Here is a 20120-nt window from a genome sequence, read left to right as displayed (position 1 = left end):
TAGCCAGTGTCACAAACCACAGGGAAACAGAACGCTGCACTCACTGCCTTTCCTTTGTTAAGTGTTTATTTTGAGACAGGGTCTCCCTAAGTTGCCCAGGTTGGGCTCAAACTTGCCATCCTCCTGCCTCAGCCTCCCAGAGTGCTGGGATCACAGGCATGCGCCACTGCACCTGCCTTCACACTGCATTTCTTGAAAACAAATGTCAGATTCCACAGGTGTCGACTTCAATAGAACAGCCCTCCTACCCTTTTTCCAAAGACAGATTATCAAAACCTGCATGCTGAGTTCCCCTCGGCCTTGAAGGCAGTGCAGGAAGAACTACTGCATGATCAAAAGACTGGAAAGAACACTCGGGCAGGTGACCGCGTGGCAGGATGAGACTTTCTTCCCTTTTTCTAATATTCTTTTGCCTGTACTGGAGATGGAACCCTCCTGCCACAGGCAAGTGCAAAAGCTGCTTTGTATTAGACTGAGCCCAGGTCTTGGGAAGTGGCCCAGGCTGGCCTTGAACCTGCGGCCCTCCTGCCTCCGGAAGAGCTGGGATTAACCAGCGTGCAGGTGGGGCCCCAGTACACAGGACACTGCCCCAGGGTCCGGAGCCAAGCCCCAGCCCTTCAGCCCCTGGGGACCCTAAAGAAATATCAGGCACAGAAGGGGAATGAAAATGTATACAGCTGCGTGCGTACGGCAGCATGACATGAGTGTGAAGCTAGGAACTACTAACAGTGCATCAGGGAGGCAGCGCCACCAACTACGGGCTGATCCGATAAAATAACGGCATCATTGCCAGGTGTGGTGCTGCACACCCGTGAGCCCAGCACTTGGGAGGCTAAGGCAAGAGGGTCCCACAGGTTCAAGGCCAGCCTGAACTGCCTGTCTCAGAAACCAAAAGCAGTAACAATAACGCGAGTGTGAAGTAAGATTTTGTCCCCTGGCTGTACCACCATTTACTTAACGCGCTGGTGACCTGGACGAGCCAGCACCAGGACAGGGATGGGGCAGGGGAACCCTGTGGTGTCAGGTGCTCCCAGCAGGCACCGCCTGCGGCCGGGCCCCTACCTTGAAGGTCTTGTCCGTGGACGCAGACAGGAGCAGCTGGCTGCTGGCCAGCACCGGGCACCACTGGATCCCGTGGACAGGGCCCTTGTGGCCCCACAGGTGGCTGCGCACGGTCCTGGGCACGCGGGTCTCTCGGCGCGGGCTGCTCAGGTGCGGCCGGATGGCCTCGGACACGCCGGGGGCCAGGCAGAGCGGGGCCGGGGCGCTGGGAGCGGAGGCCCCCGCGGGCTCGGGGTCGGCCGGCTGCTGCCTCAGCCTCTTCGGGATGTAGGGGACCAGGCGGCCCTCGGCGCCCGGACTCTGCGGGCCTCGGCTTCCGCAGGCAGCTGCGGCCCGGGCCTGGGTCCCCGGGGGCGGCATGGGGAGCCCGAGGGGTCGGGGCTGCTTCCGGCGCGCGGCTGCCGGGACGGCTGGGGCGCAGCGGGCCCACGGGGGCGCGGGCCCGGCCGGCTCCTCCCCGGGCCACCGCAGCCGCGCGCTGGGGCCGCAGCCGGGCTCCCGGGCCCACAGCCGAGCCCGCGGGAGGCGGCACTGCCCGGCCCCCGCGCCCTGCGCCCCCTTGGGAGAGGCGTCGGGGACCCCCGGCCCGGCCAGCCCGGAAGCACCCGCCGCCCGCCCGGCAGCGCTCCCACCTCGGCCGGCCTCCTCGGCCTCGGAGTCGGAATCGTCGTAAGCCACCAGCGAGGCCATGCGGCGCCCGGCGTCCTGCCGTCCTCCAGGCGGGCTGGCTACCTGAGACCGAGCAAAACCGAGTCAGAAAGTGTGCGGGGCGGGCGGGTGCACACTGTAACCCCAGCACCGAGGCTGAGGCGGGTGGATCGCTATCCAAGGCCAGGCGGGGCAACTTAATGACACGTGGCCTCAAAATAGCTCGGTGGTAAAGTGCCCCTGTGCCTAATCACCAATACTGCAAAAAGAAAGAAAGAAAGAAAAAAAAAAAAGAAAAGAAAAAAGAGAAAAATCATCCAAAATCCAACACTTCAAAACATAAACACAAAAAGACGAAGGGCTTTTTGCTAGGTGCAGTGCCTCATGCCTCTAATTCCAGCACTCTGGGAGTTGCCCAATTTAGCACTTTAGCCAGCTGCTAAATAAACAAATGAGTTTATGCCCAGCATGGTGCACATGCCTGCAATCCCTGCACTCAGGAGGCTGAGGCAGGAAGGTCACAGCAAGTATAAGGCCAGCCTGGGCTCCATAGCAAGACCCTATCTCAAGAAACAAAAATAAAATAAAATAAAATGGGCTGGGGATGTAGCTCAGTGCGAAGGCTCTGGATTCAATCCCCAGTACTCCCCAGTACTACCAGGTAGAGAGAGGACCTTTTTTCAAAAAGCTAAAAGAAAGAATTTTAAGTGTTTTGAACATAAAAAAAAAATAAATGTTTGAGGAGACAGCTATGTTTACCCCGATTTAAACATTACATATCTTTAAAAATTAAATAATTTTTAAATACTTTCCTGTACACCAGACATAATTAGATGATGTAATTTTAAAAATGATTATAGAACACCTGAAAACAAATCTTCAAAAAATATGCAAGGCCGTGGTCATTTGGGCCGGGGATTTAGCTCAGTGGTTTCACCACCTGCTGCACAAGCGCAAGGACCCGAGTTCGATCCCCAGTACCAAAAAAAATGTAAGGCCTACATGAAGAAAATGAAAATTCTTATTAAAAAACATAGAAGATGTTCTAGCTAGCCAGGCATGGTAGTACACTCCTGTAATCCCAGCTACTCAAGAAAATAAAACAGGGGGCCGGGGATTTAGCTCAGTGGTTTCACCACCTGCTGTGCAAGCACAAGGACTTGAGTTCAATCCCCAGTACCCAAAAAAAACAAAACGGTAGGATTGCAAATTAGCCAAACAAATCAGCAAGATCCTGTCTCAAAATAAAATTTTCTTTTTTTTTTTTTTTGGAACCAGGGATCAAAGTCTGGTCCCTGTGCTTTCAAGGCAGGCGGGGTTTGTTTTTTTTTTTTTTGGAGACCAGGTTAACTCACTATGTAGGCTGGCCTTGAACTTGCAGCAATTCTCCTGTCTCAGCCTCCCAAGTGCTAGGAACACAGCCATGTGCCACCAAGCCTGCCTCACACCAGGCTTATTAAAATAAAAATTGGGGGGGCTGGGGATTTAGCTCAGTGGTTCCACCGCGTGCCTCCCAAGCACAAGGTCCGAGTTTGATCCCTGGTACCAAAAAAACCCCCAAAATAAAAATAATAAAAATAAAAATTTGGGGGCCAGGGATTTAGTTCATGCCTCGAAAGCACAAGGTTGTGAGTTCAATCCCCAGTACAACAAAAATTTAAATTAAAATTAAAAGATAAAAGGTGGGTTTTTTTGGGGTTTTGAGGCAGGGTCTCACTATATAGCCCAGGCTGGCCTTGAACGCATGGCAATCCTCCTGCCTCAGCCTCCCAAGTGCTGGGATTACAGGTGAGTTCCCCTATGCCTGGCTTAAAATAAAAATTTTTAAAGGGCTGAGGATGTAGCTTAGTGGTACAGCACCTGCCTGACAGGCCCAAGGCCTGGGTTCAATCTCCAGCACCAAAAGGAAGGAAGAGGATAAGGATGAGGAGACACAACATGTGGACAGTCATGGGACGTGAAGATGCCCACGGAAGGTCAGTTTGGGCAGTGTGACCACAACTTCAAACCCATTCCGTTCCGCTCCAACGCCTGTACTTTAGATCTCCCTCCCTAGCATGTCTGCCAGATGCAGAGGCCCAGAACGATGAATGTCTAAAGGGAGCCTGCGGCGCTGTTCCTTAGCAATAATGAGATGGAACACACACTCGCCAACATGCATCAGGTGAGGGCTGGAAACTGCAGTGGGTCGGGGTTAGCAACCAGTTCCGAGGAAGAAGAGCTTGGTCTAGAGTTGAATAGTATTTGAAAGGACCACACAAGGATGCAGGGCGCATCTGGCCAGCAGAGGGCGCAATGGAGCAGTTGGGTGAGCCCAGGCAGGACCAGTCTTAAACCCAAGGGAGCCCCAGAGAGCTGGGCTCCGGGTCACCCCGGGACAGCATCTGTCCTCAGCCTCCTGCAAGGATGCTTCACTCCCTCGCAGTCTAATCCACGCAAGGAACAGCGCACACAGCCAAAGCCAGTGTCTAAATAAAATTTCTGGATAGATAAGGAAGCAGCGAGACGGATCTTTTGCAAATGGGAAGAGGGCAAGAGACAAAGGAAGGGGGACAGAAGGGAGGGTAAGGGGATAAAAAGGATAAAGATGTGTTCCGTGCGTGTATTACGGACAGCTACGTTAGTTAAAATATTCTAGGCAGAGAGGCTGTCCGTGCGGAAGACTAGAACACATCGCAACTGTGGCTGGCGGTTGGTTGGTCATTGAAGGCCAGGCTCCGAGACAAAGAAAGCTGACTGCGCCCACACAGTCCCTCCTCCTAGGGATGAGCAGCAGCGGCTGATACTCCAAACAGGCCTCAGTCTCCTGGGCAGGGACCACGACCTCACCCATCCCTTCCGGGAAAGGTCCCTGACCCAGAAACCCCATTCTTCCATGCACGCTTGCTGCCTGACTTGCTTCCCCACTGCTTCCCCATTAATCAATGTCACCTAAGCAACAGTACTTGTAATCTTATTGGGTGACCCTAGTTTTGTCCCGCTTCATACCCGCCTCGTGATTTCCCATTGGATCAATACTACCTAAGCAACATACTTTCAATCTTATTAAAAGAACCCACCTGGCCTCGTGGTTTTGCTCCACAAAACTCCCTTAAAAGGCGGGGTCTGTGGGTGACCCACTTTCCAGGCCCCCTTCTGTCTCTCTTAGGCAGAAGCTATCTTTCTCTCAACAAATATTTGCTACTCTTAACCTCTGTTGTTCCTAGAATTCATTCTTGGATTTTAGAAAACATGAACTCGGCATGTCGGACATCTAGCAGGTTGAGTTATAATATTGCTCTTGTATTATTAGGAGGGCCACAGATCATACGTCCTCTATCACAGGGACCAAAAACCCTCAAGGAATGTGATCATGACACACCTCAAACGTGTACTAATAAAATTAAAATTGAAGCCCAGCAAGGGAGTGCATGCCTGTCATCCAAGCACTGGGGAGGCTGAGACAGGAAGATCCCTGGGAGTTTGAGGCCAGCCTGGGCTACGTAATGAGACCCTATGTCCAAAAAAATATTAAAAAGAGGGCTGGGGATGTAGCTCAGTGACACCGTGCCTGCCACACAAGCACAGGCAAGGTCCTGAGTTCGATCCCTAGTACAGGAAAAAAAATTAAAAAGAAAAAACCTCTATAGCCAGCCAGTCTCACAAGGAGCCACAGCAGCACACAGGCTCCTCACAAATTGATGGAGCTACAGCGCCCATGACCTGACCTTGCTGATCCCCACTCGGCTGAGTCCTGCTCCTTTCTGCCAAAGGGACCCATCCCCCGGTGTTTCCACACAGGCAGGACAGAGGGTTCACACTACCCCACGACCCATGGCCTGAGTGGAGACACAGGCTGTGTGGCCCGTTAGCTCCATTCCCTAACAAGGGCCAGAGCCCGGGCCTGAGAGAGAGGGCAGCAGGGTTTCTGACATACTCGGCTCCCCATACATTTTGTTACTCACTCAACAAACACTGCACTCACAGTAGGTTTAAGGAACATGCAAGGAGCAAGAAGCTGATGCCCTGGGCCCACCTCACAAGCCCTGGGGAAGCACGGGCCTCAGGCGGAGGGAAGCAAAAGGAGAAAAGCGAAGGGGAGGCCCCCACACCGGCTGGGCCTGGAGGTATAGTTCAGTAGGGAGGCTGAGGCAGGCAGGGCCCAGAGAGAAGACATCTGGGCAGTGCCCAGGGGAGGGAGGAGGGGCTGGAGACTGAACCAGCCCAGGGGTGAAAGAGGAAAACACAGAACTGGAGAAGTTCTGACCCGGACAGCAGTAACTTAGGATGGGCTTAGTGCGTTCTGTTTCCTAAGATGAAAGAAAGAAAATTTTTTCACGCCAAAAGGACAGCGATTGAACCAAGAAAGAAAGCGGGAGTGGAGCTGCACACTGGTGATCCCAGTGCTTGGGAGGCTGAGGCAGGAGGATCGCAGGGCTTCGTGGCCAGCCTGACCTACAGAGCGAGACCTTGTCTCGAAAGAAAAGATAAATAAACCAAAGGGAGAAACCCAGGTGGGAACCAAAAGAAAAAGATATAGAAAGATTTGGGGACTTAAATCTGGTGGGTGGAGGGCCAGGGGATAAAAAAGGAATGGGATGTTCACATTTGACAAACATATCCTGATCACCTACTCTGTGTCAAGCCCTACGCTGGGTCAGATGTGGGCGGAAATTAAAGCAGGCATCCTGCTCCAAAGGCCACAGGCTGATGAAAGGTACAAGCAAGATACACCAGCGATGGGTTTTGAAGGATGAATAGGAGTTAGCGCGCTGTCAACAGTAAGCGAGAAGGGTGTTACAGAGCACGGCGCTCTCGGAGGAACGAAAGGGAAAGGGGAGGAGGCGATCGGCGGTGAGGACTCGAGTCCAGAGAGCGCTCGGGCGCTGCCCGGTCCGTCTCCCTCCCGCCCGGGGCCCGCCGCTCACCACACGCACCGGAAGCGCTCGGTAAACTCCCGGAGCCGGACGGGGCCGAACCCCACCGCCCAGTCGCGTTCCGCCGCGACGCGGGGACTGCCAGCCAATCGGCGACGGGCTCAGCCCCGCCCCTGAGCGAACAGCCAATGACGGAGTGCTACGACCGGAAGTTGTTCCGGCCGGACAGCGTTTCCAAGGACGCCCTGGAGGCGACCCGTAGCAGAGCAGGCGGCGCCGACTGGCCCGGCAGGGCCGGGTAAGTGAGGCCGGGAGGGACACTGAGGCAGCGCGCGGGGACCCGGGGTCTGTGCACGCCGGCGTCCGGAGCGCCCTTCCCCGCCGCCCTCCACCACCGAAGGGCGGTGCTTGGGCCCCGCGGTCGGTGAGGAGGCTGCCCTGCGCCCGGCTCACGGACGCGGGCGCCAGGGGGGCAGAGACGGCGGAGAAGCCTGGGAGTCGCGCCGGCTTCGGAGCAGGAAGATCCCCGGGCTGGGGCCGAACCCAGGGCCTGCGCCTGTGAGTCCGAGGTCGGGCGGCGGCGCTGCATCGCCTCGGGCTCAGCCCGGGGCCGCTTCCCCTCGGCCTTCTCTGCCCCCACCCCCCTGTACGTCACCCAGGGACCGATGCCGAGGGTGGGGCGGAAGGGACAGGGTGGGAAGAGCGCGCGGCTGATGCAATGAGCGAGCACTCGGTTCTCCCGGGGGCTTCTCGGCCCCCACCCGCCCCTGATTGGACGGGCGCGTCGAAGAGGCTGGTTCGGAGGCCGAGGTGCCGAGGAGAATTGGCGTGATTTCTCCGCAATCCTTAATGCACGTGGCCGCGGGGAAGGAGGGTCCAGAGCCCGGGGTGTTTATGAGAATCTGGCTGATTTCTGAGAAACCCAAAGTGCCCACAGCTGAAGGGGTGGAGTAAGCAGGAGAAACAATATAGCCTTCTGAAAAGGAAACCGAAAGAAAGAAGGGAGGAGTATTAAAGACTCCTCACTGAGGAGCTGCACCAGGGATTCTCAGCTGTCGGGCTGCCCAGACCACCGGTTCCGCCTGCACGTTCGCACCGCCTGGGTACGTATTGCCCTCTTTGCCAGGCTCCCAGCTTGTTGCTAGCTGTTGGGAGTGTTTCTGTGAGCTTTCATCAGGGTGCTGCAAACCTCAGTGCGGAGGGGAAGGGCATTGTCTCTCGGGATTAGAATGCTGTGCACTTTATTTTATCCCAAAGTTCAGCTGATTCCCTACTTCTGTAGGGAACAGAGGGAGCGCTGAGCAGTTGCCTGCTTGGATTCGCGGCTTCCCTTTCAGCACCTTCAGATCAGTGGTATTTTTCACTGATGGGGCCTCCTCGAATGGTCAGTATCTGAACACGTGAGCATGGTTATTGTGATGTGATGCCCATGAACTTGTGTCTGCCTTCATGTAAATTAACGTCTCCTTTGCCTTCAAGATAATGTTCATTTTATTATTTGGAGGGGACAATGCCCTTTCCTCTTAGTGTTCAAAGGGAAGCAGAACATAATCTGTTCCGAGATCCGGGGTTTGATGAACCAGCTGCTCTGGACAGGTCATCTTGTCCTTGGGAACTCGCCAGCCTGGAGCCATCCTAGTGGTTTTCCAGGCCTTGGAGCTTTCCTGGGGCAGCTGCTTTTGAGGGGCCATCTGAACGCCACCCTTCCTTCAGTCCTCCCTTCCTTCAGTCCTCCCTTCCATTTCTTCAACCCGGTACTTCGTGCCAGGCATGCCTGGCCAGAGCCTTGGGCAGCACAAGGCTTAAGTTCCTGAAAAGGAAAATTGGGGGTTTAAGAGCTTTTGTAGCTTTTTGTTGAAGATCTGGCTCTGGCTGGGCGGGCTATGCAGAGGCACTTTTACCTTCCACTCCTAATACTTCGCTTAGAGGAAGTCATAGGTAAGTTCACGGCGCTGACTGCATTCCCTTCCTCCAGAGTGGAGTTTTAGCGAGAACAGGAAAAGTAGACTGTCCTTAACAGACAATCAGCTCCCTATTTGGAGTTCAGGTGGTAAACACTTGATAAATACTCCTTGCCTTTCTAGCATCTCAGACCCCTTTGAAAAGATAAGGGCGCCTCTCTACTCCCATTAAAACTGTGCACACACCAATACACATCCGTGCAAACTTTGGTGTAGGTTCAGGGGACTGTGAACTCCAGGCTGAAAACCTCTAAAATAAACTTAATCCTCACAGTTAACTAACAAGCTGGGCACGGTGGTGCACACCTGTAATTGCAGTACTGTGCGAGGCTGAGGGAGGAGGACTGTAACTTCGATCCCAGCCTGGGCAACTTAGTAAGACTGTCTGAACATTTTTTAAAGGTGGGGTGGGGGAGGGTAGCCCGGTGCAAAGATCCTGAGTTCATTCTGGGTACCACAAAAATAATAATAATAAATGGAAGTTAGCTAACAAAGGAGGAGGATGTTGATTAGATCTGGCTGGGGCTGGGAGACTCACAAGAAACGGTAAATAGCTGAATGGAGGAAATGTGGAAGGCGTGCTGTTCTCCTGGCTCCTGCTCCCGAGTACTAAGTGCTCCCTCAAGAAGTTGCATCCCCAGGCACACAGTTCAAGTGTGGGCAGCCCCATGAGTGAGTGCATGTCTAGTGATCTTGAGACCAGGGAGGCCTTATCTCTCTTCCCTCCGGCTGATTCAGCCACTGTCTGAGACTGATGATACCTGTGTCCCCCATGACGTGGGCCTGAATGCAGCCGATCCCTTACACCAGAGAAAGTTTCCGGCTCTGTTGCAACAGAGGCAGAGTGCCTGCTCCAAGGTAATTCTGACCTCTGCTTGATTTGGGTTCTACTCAGAGGCCACTGCCCACTGCTGCCAGGCAGAGTAACCCCTTTTTGGAAGGTGGGGAAAGCCAAAGGCAAGATCAGATGGCTCACCAGAATGTGGGAAGATGTTAGCAAGGTTGGAGAAGCCAGGCTAGGGATATCAGGCCTCAAGGAGACACTGGAAGGCCTGGCTCTCCTGGAATCCTGGCAGTCTCGGTGCAGTGTCCGGATGTTAAATGAGAGACCCCCTAAAGCCCAGACAGGGATCATCCTTCAGCTAGAACAAGCACTTGTACACATCCTGTGAGAAGACAGCCTGTGAAAGAAGTTGAACTGAACGATTTGTGAGATTCGTCCATTCAGTAAATGTTAATGGTCTGAATAGTGTACCAGGTGCCAGAAATCCACTGGATAAACCTGGTAGTCTACTAAGAGGCAGTGTAAGTGCTTTAATCAAGTTGACGGCTGTGCTCAGGGATCAATGGCTGGAGTGACTACCTTCATTTGCCCCGGCTGCACAGGGTTCAGGAAAGACAGGGAAAAGCAGAAGTCTGAAGTGGAGAGATTGGCAGCAGTACTCTGGGAGGAAAAGCAGTTGGTGCAGCCAGGAGGAGCAGCTGCAAATCTGAGAGCTGTGATGGGGGAGAACCACAGCCTGGACTTCCCTAAGCCATCAGCTCTTGGTCACCAGAGATGGACACTCACCCCAGACCGAGGAGGTGGGACCTGGGACCATGTAGTGAGGTGTTGGACCATTTGTATCTAAAAATAATATTCTGACCTTTCTCTATTGCGGCTCACTGGTTCATCTGTGCTGCAGGGGGTCAGGTCGGGTTGGGGTCAGGCTTCAGACGTCCCTCCCTGGCCCCAGCAGAAGTTACTTCCGCATTCCATCCCTCTCTGTTCCAGCCCATTCTTCAACTTCCCTTTCTGGGAATTGACGGGTTTCTCAGAAACTGGCAGCTGTCCACCTGGTTGCACTATGAGTGATTTATGTGACGATTGCTTTCATTAAAATTCACACACCCTTTCAGCAATATTTACCAAGTGGATGAATAGAAACAAATTGCACCCAGATTCCTGCGTCTGCTTCCTAGAGTTCCCCGTTTGAGGACGGTGATTTCGAGTGCAGGCTTCTCTCCCAGCTCCGCCACTCCCTACTTGCCATGTCGTCCAGGTTTTTAGCCCCTCTATTCCTCATCTGTGAAGCATAGGCCACAGACCTCACCCAGGGTTCCTCGGGCAGGGCTCAGGTGATGCTTGGAACGGCAGCAGGACCAAAGCTGCTCGGCATGAGCTGCTGTCACCTCTGCCCCTGTCCCTCCTCTTCCTCCATCCCAGTGCAGTGAGTCAGGTGAAGCTGGGTCCCTCAGCCCCAGGAACCTGGTGTGACAACAATACACGCAGTGGTTTACGCCCCACTTCACAGCTGACAGAGGCCTCATCCTCCTAACAGCCCTGGGGGACCTGAAAGGGTTCCTGGTCCCCAGCTAATGGAGGAGGAAGTGAAGCTGAGGAAGAGCGAGTGACAGGCCCAAGAAGAGGTCAGATCTCAGCCAGTCTTGTGCTTCACTTCATTCCAGATTAGGAGATGAAATAATGACCATCAGAATGCACAGGCAGCCAGGCGTGCCTTCCGAGGCACTCTGGAGGCTGAGGCAGGAGGATCACAAGTTGGACAACTTACTAATTTAGTGAGACCCTTCTCAAGATAAAAAATAAAGGCCTGAGGTGCAGCTCATCTGAAGGCCCTGGGTTCAATTCTCAAAACTGCGAAGAAAAGAGACACAACCATAACTTCAAAGTTTTACAGACTTGGACGAGGCCCTGTGCCCCAGGTCTCCAAAGGCTGAGAACCGAGCAGCTGGCTCTCGGGAGTGTTCACCGAGGTTCACTGGCCGTTCCTTTGAAGCCCTGGGCCCTGAGATAAAGAGCCAGCAGCAGTTTGCCAAGTGTCTCTAGCTGCTATGAAGCTGGGTTTGTTCCAGCCCCGGGGAGTCTGGGGTGTTTGCCTGCGGCTTGGTCCTCACCGGGTCCCTCCCGAGCGGATCCAGTGCTAGCAACTCCAGCTCTGTTCTCACCCTCTTTCTTCTCCACAGCCCCAGGTTTCTGCTTGTATTGTATCTGTATCAGTGTTGTCTTACCCACTTCTTGTATTATAGCTCACCTCACAACCTGCACAGGAAAGGACTAGAACAGCTGCTGTGGTCCTGAATCTCTCTCCCCTTCCTCACTCTCATCTGCAGTTTTGTCCTGACTACGGAGGAAGTCCTCGGACCTCAGGATGGCGGATGTGCCCAATGGCCAGCCCTCTGATGCTCCCCTGGAGCTGTACAACAGCATCCTTGCCCAAAGCGAGCACGTGCGCTGCCTCAAGGCTTCAAAGGCGTCAAAAGTAGGTGACTTGGCTGGGTTCTCTTTCCTGTACCCATAGCACTGCCCTCCGTGGGTGAGGTGTTTTGATTATAATTATAAATTGCCAACATTCTGGTGCCTGTAGTCTAGAGTTGGTGGTTCTAAAAGCCTTTGAGACTTTTAATCCTTCCTCATACCCAGAGGGATTGAGCCCAGGGGCTAAATTCAGGGAAACCCAAGGCCTTTTGGGGAGGCAGCGGGGGGTAGTGGCCCATGCCTGTGATCCCAGCACTCAGGGGGCTGAGGCAGGGGGGTCATCATGAGTTCCAGGCCAACATGGACTACATAGTGAGTTCAAGGCCAGCCTGAGCTACATAGCAGGACCCTATCTCTGAAAAATAAAAAGGACCGGTGTGATGCTTGCATGTAACATACACACGTCCAGGTTTTGGTTTTGTCCTGTTCTGTTTTAAACCTGAGGTGAATTCACTCCAGGATACGGACCCCACAGGTGTGAAGGGCCAGCGGCACCCTGGCCCTTCCGCCCATCTTTCCCCACTTCCTGTTCCCCAACACAAGTGTGCTCCGGTATTGTAGCTGACCCTTTGCTGCATGCCTTTCCGATCACTAAGTGCTGTGCTTATCCCCCATGTTGCTTTTGCAGTTAAGGCCTTCCACTGTAGAGATGAGGACCTGTGGTTTCTCAAACCCTCCCTGGGGCCCCTGCATTCCAAGGGTGGTTAGGTCATTATTGGTGCTAACATTGTCATGACTGTGTAAATAGCTGGACCAGTAGCACAAGATGCTTGCTTCTCCTTTCCTGCTGTCTTTTGTTTTCTCTGAAGTTAATATTCATCTTAATTTCTGTGTGCTTGGCTTTTGTGTACCTGAATGATAGTGTGCAGTCATGTGCCATGCAGCAGCGGATGGGCCCGACGGGTTGCATGTGCGGCTGTGGTCCCTCAGACCGCAGCAGAGCTGGACATCCCTGTCGCACATGGCATCTTGGCCTCTGCCACCTGGTAGGGTAGTGCCTTACCCACACGTTAGTGGTAATGCTGATGCAGACAGGTACTGTGCTGCTGCCAGTCGAACAGAAGTACAGTGAGTGCATAATGCTCTATCCTGGTAAATAAGTCACTGTGTTACTGGCTTACGTTTTTGTTTCTCTTTTTGTTTTTGTCCTTTCTGATGCTGGGGATAAAACCCAGGCTTGTTACACGCTAACCAAGCACTCTACCATTGAGCCTCCCCCTAGCCCTGGTTGTGTATTTACTCCAGTAGACTTTTTATCATTATTTTAGAATTACTCCTACCTATTAAGAAAAAGAGTTAGGCCGGGTGTGGTGGCGCATGCCTGTAATCCCAGCACTCGGGAGGCAGAGGCAGGAGGATTACTGTCAGTTCAAGGCCAGCGTGAGCTACATAGTGAGTTCAGGGCCAGCCTGAACTACAAAGTGAGACCCTGCCTCAAAAAAACAAAGATAGATAGATAGATAGATAGAAAGGAAGAAAGAAAAAGAGTTTAGAGAATACAACCCACCGTGTGCTGCCGCCGTAGCCTCACCCATCTCATGTTGACCTCCTGTCTTGCTTGCATCCTGTGGCCACATCCAGTGAGGGACCTGTGCCATGTAAGTGTGCTGAGTGTACTGCATGGGGTTTCACAGCTACAGAGTACCCAGTGACGCGTCTCTCGGGATGTGTCCCCACCACTCAGCACGTGGCTGTCTGCAGGCTCCCCCAACACATCAGCCCTCTGGCAAGTGGCCTGCTGGGCAGTCCTGCGAGCCAGTTCCCAGCACGTCTGCCTGTTGGTCCCCACCTCCTGATCCTGAGTCTCGCTCCTCTTTGCTCTGTGCTGCAGGGCAAAGCAAATCTCCCAGTGGCTTCTGAAAAAAAATGGGTGCAAAGGAAATAATTTCTGAGAGCTTGCCTGTTTGAAACCGTACTGTATTGCCTGGTGCCTGCTCCTCCCCAGGCTGGTACAGGGAGAGCTCTCAGGGAGTGAGTGTCCCTGTGGGCCCAAGGCTGGGCAGCCGGGGCCAGCCCTGCTCTGCTCTGCTCCAGGGTCTCCATTCCCCAGGCTCAGGGCTCTGTGCTCCTGGAAAACCGGAAGCTCCCAACCTGTAACTCTCAGAAGTCCTCCTGCTTCCCTTGATCAAACTCAGGACCTTGTGCTTGCAAGGCAGGCCGTGGAACCACTGAGCTACATCCCGGCCCTCTTCCTCAACTTCTATCTTCATTTCTCCTACCATTTTTACCTCTCAAGCACTCGCTTGACCTCTAATGCGCCTTTCCCATAAACCTCTGGTCTGCTACCCCTCGTCTCCTCAGTCGGAATGGTCTTGCTGGTCTCTGATTTATACACAGATGCCATTTAATTGCACGGCCTCCTCTCCTTAACAGAGGTCTCATGTGCGTTGGCTGCACTGTCAGCTGTCGGTCACTCCACACCTGGGGACCTTGTCACTCGGAGCTCCATCTCCTGGACAGCCATTGGCCAGCTCACTCTGGATGGGGAATTTTCATTGCCTGAGTCGGAGTCTCCCAAGAAGGTCCTTGCGGTCTGCAGACAGCGTGTGCGCTGCTTCCCAAACAGCACAGCTTGGGGGGCTGGTGTGGAGCCTCGATGCCCCCTCCTCCTGTGCTCCCTGCCACCCGTGCACAGCACCCTGAGTGCAGGGCCCCCCCACAGCCCTTGGATAGGGAGGGAGGGATCCTAACGGGGCCACTTCCTCTGCACCCCAGCCCCCAGGCGCTGCTCCTGAGCCTTGGGGTGCCCGATGCGTAGGTGAGGTCACTGCCTGCTTTTACTCAGTGTCTTGGGATTCCGGTCACCCATCGGGTTACCAGCTTCTGGGTCTCCTGACTGTCATCCTCTTCCTGATTCCTCTGTCCTTGTGGGATTGTGCCTTTTTTAAGGATCTCTCTAGTATTGCTGAAGTAGGTTTCAGGAGCTTGGTCAGTCTGGTCCTTGTTTTGTTGGGGTTGGTTTTTTGTTTTGTTTTTTGAGACAAGGTCTCATCACATAGTTCAGGCAGGCTTTGAACTCACTGTGTAGCCCAGGCTGGCCTCAAACTCTGGTGATGTTCCTGCCTCAGGCTTCCAAGTGCTGGGATTACAGATATGCACCATCACTCCCAGCCTACACTAAGTTGTTTTAAAACAAAAATTTTTGCTTTGTTTTGTTTCATTTGAGACTGGGTCTCACTATGTAGTTCAGGCTGGCCTCAAATTCTGTGGAGATCCTCCTGTCTCAGCCTCCAGAGTGCTGAGATTGCAGGTAGCTGAGCATGGTGCTCCTCCCACCTGCTCAGGAGGCTGAGACAGGAAGACTGAAAATTCAAGGCTAGACTGGACAACTGATAAGACCCTATCTCAAAAAATAACAACAGGGCTGGGGATTTATCTCAGTGGTTCCAGTGCCTGCCTCACCAGCTCAAGGTCCCAAGTTCATCCCCAGTACCAAAAAATAATAGTAACAACAACAATAATAATGATGAAAGGGCTGGAGATGTGACTTAATTGGAAGGCCCTAAGAACTCACTGCATGGCCCAGGCTGTGGCAGTCCTCCTGTCTCAGCCTCCCAGAGTGCTGGAATTACAGTGTGTGCCACTGTACCCAACTTGATCATTTATCTGAGCCCATTTGGGGGATTAATGGTGGCATTTTTTTGTCCATCTAACAGTAAACTTGACTAACATACAGTAAATGTCTTTAGTTAGTAATTCATAGCGACTACACTTATTATGGTCATTAGTTTACTCAACAGGAATTTTTTTGTTTTTGAGGGAAAGCTGGAAGGCTTTATTATCAGCAGATCTACCCCATGTAATGGCAAGGGGTCCTCCCCAGGCTGCCTGCTTTGTCCCTGCAGGCCAGGGTGGACAGGGCACTCACAAGTCCCCTTCCTGTGCTAGAGAGCACCCATGTCCTCCTGCTGCCACCAAACCAACCATCGGGGCGGTCCAGGGATAGAGCCTCCGTGGCTCTCAAGCAGCAGGCGCTTGCTTCTTAGAGTGTGTCCTTCCGTGAGAGAGTGTCTGCAACCTGACCGGAACTGCAGACGTCGGTCTGTACCCAACCTCGAAATGTGTTTTTAGTTGATTGAAGCTCCTGATGTTTATTTAGAGACTCACTGTCTCTGAGACCCCGACCACCTAGGGTCTGCACTTTCGCGACCGTGGCCCTGCGTCTGAGGCCACATGGGTTAGAATCTGGGGGTGCCGAGGGAGGCAGTGGCAGAGGGCGTGCACAGTTTGAATAAGCCCAGAGAGGACGTGGGCTGAGCCAGGCGTGGTGGCACACACCTCAGTCTCAGTATCTAGGGGTCTGGGGCCGGAGGATCATTAAGGTCAAGCCCAGTCTAGGCAACTTTGTGACTTACCCAGACACTATTGAAAATGTGAGGAGGGTGGAGATAGAGTCCAGGCCCTGGGTTCACTCCCCAGTACTAGCGAAAAAAAAAAAACAAGACACTGCCCCGTATAGGGTAGGACACCAGTCACCCAGAGGTGTGTGGCGGCCCGGCAGGCAGCTCCCTGTGGCCAGCACCCCCTGGCCGGCCGGCCCAGCAGCTCTGGGAAGCGTGCTGGCCCCACAGCCTCACTCTGGCTCCTGCCCCCCCCCCCCCAGAGGTGCTGCCTGGGCTCCACCTATGGTAACAGCACAGTCTGAAGTCTCAGCTTTTATATATTCCATTCCGGGGTCCTGGTTGTGTTAGACTGAAACCAAGGACACAGACTGGGTGAGGGTGTTCATGCTCCAGCCACACCCCAGGCCACAGCCAGTCCCCAGCCAGGCTGTGGGTTGGACGCTTGACCCTTCCAGAGCCTCCTAGATTCGAGCAGAAGGAGAGCACACAGTAGGAACTGTCCACACAGCACCTGGCCACAGGGTCCTGACCACAGCGCACTGCAGAGGACACTTGCTAAACATTTGTTTTCTGCAGACTAGAGCTCGATGAGAACCACTTACCCGTCTCCCCGGCAAACACTATCGAGCATATGCGTTGTATCCACAAGTCAACTGTGGACTCCACTAAGCACACTCGTTTTTCGGACAGATTCCAGACAGCTTTGTAGCTTGAAGCACTGACCGCCCCAGCACCGCAGTCCCTGTGGCCCAGCCGCCGTGCCCAGTAGGACCACTCCCTCCAAATGGGGCCGGGCTGTGGCGGCCTCCCTGGGGAGCACAGCCTGTCCTATGTTCCCTGACCAAGCAGGCAGGGCTGTGCCTGTGATCCAACCAGCTAGGCCAGTGATGGCCCAGAGCTACAGGGCACAGTGTGGCTGGCGGGCTTAACTGGGCTGCTGTTCCAAATCCCAGGCTCAGGTGGCCAACAGAAGGGAGGCTCTCATAGGTCTTCGAGATGCCAAGGGACACAGTCTGCATTTGTCTTTCTCTGACTTTACAACAACAGTTGTGCCAACACTTGCAATAGCTTGGTAAGGCTCCAAAAGTGTAGTGGTGTAACTGCTTCCCAGAAGCCCTCCCGAGAGCCTACATATTTTCCCTGGCTTTATTGATTTTCCTGACATTTGTTTTGAGTCACCATTGATGTCCTTGGTGGCTTCGTGGTTGAAGTTTTGTAAATATTCATCCCAACCTGGGTGGGACCAGAAAACAAGCCCTTGGTAGAGGTCGGCGACTCCATTAAAGGAGCTGTCCCGAATGTTCCCTGGGATCCATGGTGTTTGGGAAATCTTCAGCACATTAGCCTCGTCATCAACGGCAGTGTGCCCTGTATCGCTCTTGCCATCCCATCGAGCTTGTGGAAGTAATTCACAGCACTGGGAAAGAGATCAAAGTAAAATACGTTTGAGCCCACGGCTTCCTGCATGGCCAAGGGCAGCAGGGCCTGCCTCGAAGGGCTGTCCCGGGGCTGGAGATGGTCGTGGCGTGAAGGCGCTCGGCACCGTGCCGGCCAGTCAGGAGCATGAGCTACTACTCCTATTTCTTCCTTCAGCTGTATTTCTTTTCTTCAGGATGAAATTGACTCTGCAGTGCAAAAGCTGTTATCATTAAAAACGAGCTACAAAGCCATCGTGGGGGAGGAGTCCAAGCCTGGCTGCTTCCCGGAGAACCCTGCACCTGGGAGTAAGAGTGGCCCTGAGGCCACCAAAGGCAGTGAGGACTTTGTGGACCCATGGACAGTACGGACGAGCAGCGCGAAGGGCATTGACTACGACAAGCTCATAGGTAGCCCTCAGCCTCCTCCCTGGCGCGGCCTCAGCCTGTGGAGGCAGCGCCCTTGAGTTGATTCCATCGAAGTTTGCGTGTGTGTGTGTGTGTTTGCAAGTATCTTCTTTTCTTTTAAACATATTTAAAATTTTATTTTATTGATGCCTAGTTGTGCACTTTGGTGAGATACAGTGTGATCGTCCTGCCATAGGTGCCATTATACCCGCTGTAATGCCCTAGTTGGGTAATTAGCATATTCACCGCCTCCAGCAGTGTCGTCTTCTTGGTTTTTGGTTTTTGGTTTTTTTGGTAAGGGGGATCGAACTCGGGACCTTGCACTTGTGAGGCAGGCGGCACTGAGCTGAATCCCCGGCCCCCATTTCTTTGTGATGACAGCATTCAAAGTCCTGTCTTCCAGCTGTTGTGAAGAATGCAGTACATTGCTGTCAGCGGTGTTCCACCCTTTAACAGAGCCCAGCCTCGGTTCCCCCTCCTCCTCTCAGCTCTGCTCACCGCTCTTCTGGTCCCTTGCTCCACAAGGTGACTTCTTTATAGCCCGTGGGCCTCTGGGCCTCTGCCCTGCTGTGCCTGCTTGTCCACCTTGCCCTTGAGGTTTCTTTATGTCAGTGCAGATGACAGGATCCCTCGCTTCCTGCTGAGTAGCGTCCATTACATCTCGTTTATCTGTTAACTCCGTGGACACATGGCCTGATTGATGTCTTGGTTACTGTGTCCGTACACAGTAAACAGAAACCCTGGTCTCTGATTTCTTCTGGTTTTGGATGCATATGATATGTTAAAATTTTGAATTAAATATAATGAAGCTGCAACAACAAGAGGAAAACAGATCTTAAAATCCTTTGCACGTTATATTCCCAAAGGATTATTTTAAAATAAAGTAACAATGTAAAACATTTCAAAATGATCTCTAACAGACAGCTTCACAGGTTTCCCTTCTGTGAGCAGTTCCGAACTTGGGAAACATCTAGGGCGATAGGCATCTTTACAGTCATTTGGCGGTCAGGGTTCAGTCCCAGGCTACTTAAGTTTCCCCTCCAGTGCCATTCATCACGGAGCCTGAGAAGGATGACAAGGGCTTGCTGTCACACTTCCAGGGTCTCCCTGCCCACCCAGCAGAGAAATGGTCACTCTGAGATCATGGATCTCATCAAAGAAGAAACGACTGGAATATGTTTGCCTAAGTCAAAGCCTTTTCCATTATCTAAGTATAGACAAGAAGGGAAAATTCACTTGAGGGCTGACATTAATTCAGGTCAACAGTTAAGGAACGTGGACAATCATGCTGTCAGTGAGTACAAGTTAAACCGTTATAAAATTCTGTGTGGGGCTGGGGATTTAGCTCAATGGTTCCTCCACCTGACTCACAAGTGCAAGGTCCCAAGTTTAATCCCCAGTACCCAAAAAAAAAAAATTCTGTGTGTGCATGTGGGTGTGTAAAGTGCTACTAGCTAGGTGTGTGCGCATCAGAGCCAAGCTCCAGCAGCAGCCTGTGCTGCTGGTTGTGACCCTAGCAGTTGTTACCGCACACAGGACCTTTACCCTGGGTTGCAAGAAGGGACTGCACGGGGGGCCCTAAAGAGATCTGATCGCCTGTGGACATGCGTTTTTCCCTTGGTGCAGTGATATCTGGTCACTAAGACTCCTACCTCCTGAGAAGGTCATCTCTTCTGTTTTCCAGTTCAGTTTGGCAGCAGTAAAATTGACAAGGAGCTGATAAACCGGATAGAGAGAGCCACCGGGCAAAGACCACACCGCTTCCTGCGCCGAGGCATCTTCTTCTCACACAGGTCAGGGCCCTCTGTTTCCTCTTGGGGTCTCAAAATCATGAAGCAGCTCTTGTCTTTCACTTCCTTTATCTGGGAGAGGCAGGACCCAGCCCCAGGAAGACTGGAGGGGGAACTCACTGGGTCATGCTTGTCCCCCCACTCAGGCCCTTAGCTCATTTATAAATTGCCCATCTCACAAGGTGGAGGTCAAGGTCATAGCCCATGAGCTTCATGCCAAATTATACACTGTAAGTTTTAAAAGGTCCTAAAACAGAAAAGATTGATACATCCAAGTTGAACATTTCCCACACAATAAACAGCAAGCTTCCTGAAATCATGTACTGACTTCCGCCCATTGTACCAGCCCACTGGTGAATGATCCAAACAGAAAGTAACATT

At 53.0% G+C, this 20120-nt stretch overlaps 2 protein-coding genes and 1 long non-coding RNA gene across 11 annotated transcripts in view; 1 reads left to right on the top strand and 2 right to left on the bottom strand.

The window, feature by feature from the left end:
• Wdr25 (WD repeat domain 25) overlaps positions 1 to 6699 on the bottom strand; it is a 140106-nt gene extending 133407 nt beyond the window's left edge. For 3 of the 4 annotated variants that reach the window (XM_087195594.1, XM_087195591.1, XM_087195592.1), the window contains exons 1-2: positions 6618 to 6699; positions 1063 to 1794 (exon numbers count right to left, since the gene is read on the bottom strand). In XM_087195594.1, coding sequence (XP_087051720.1) covers positions 1063 to 1752 — 690 coding nt within the window. In that variant the 5' untranslated portion in view covers positions 1753 to 1794; positions 6618 to 6699. The remainder of the gene's footprint in view (positions 1 to 1062; positions 1795 to 6617) is intronic. The other variant, XM_021248193.2, reaches the window with a different exon arrangement.
• A 40-nt stretch (positions 6700 to 6739) lies between these two features.
• Wars1 (tryptophanyl-tRNA synthetase 1) overlaps positions 6740 to 20120 on the top strand; it is a 37521-nt gene continuing 24140 nt past the window's right edge. For 2 of the 6 annotated variants that reach the window (XM_087195597.1, XM_021244355.2), the window contains exons 1-5: positions 6835 to 6864; positions 7551 to 7669; positions 11639 to 11787; positions 17739 to 17952; positions 19634 to 19742. In XM_087195597.1, the coding sequence (XP_087051723.1) occupies positions 11677 to 11787; positions 17739 to 17952; positions 19634 to 19742 (434 nt within the window). In that variant the 5' untranslated portion in view covers positions 6835 to 6864; positions 7551 to 7669; positions 11639 to 11676. Of the gene's footprint in view, positions 6865 to 7191; positions 7670 to 9913; positions 10112 to 11638; positions 11788 to 17738; positions 17953 to 19633; positions 19743 to 20120 lie in introns of those variants that run through there. The other 4 variants (XM_087195598.1, XM_087195596.1, XM_087195595.1 and 1 more) reach the window with 4 other exon arrangements.
• LOC147822834 (uncharacterized) lies at positions 7982 to 19749 on the bottom strand. The gene is made up of 3 exons (XR_015445155.1): positions 19602 to 19749; positions 16729 to 18758; positions 7982 to 8376 (listed from the first exon to the last, which is right to left on the bottom strand). It is a non-coding gene; the product is annotated as an uncharacterized LOC147822834 (long non-coding RNA).

This window comes from Heterocephalus glaber, unplaced genomic scaffold (assembly GCF_053883595.1).
Source record: "Heterocephalus glaber isolate CG9 unplaced genomic scaffold, H.glaber_assembly_v1.0 deba00001608, whole genome shotgun sequence".
Lineage (NCBI taxonomy): Eukaryota > Metazoa > Chordata > Mammalia > Rodentia > Bathyergidae > Heterocephalus > Heterocephalus glaber.
Note: the sequence above shows the minus strand (reverse complement) of the source record. Positions and strands in the feature narration are given on the sequence as shown.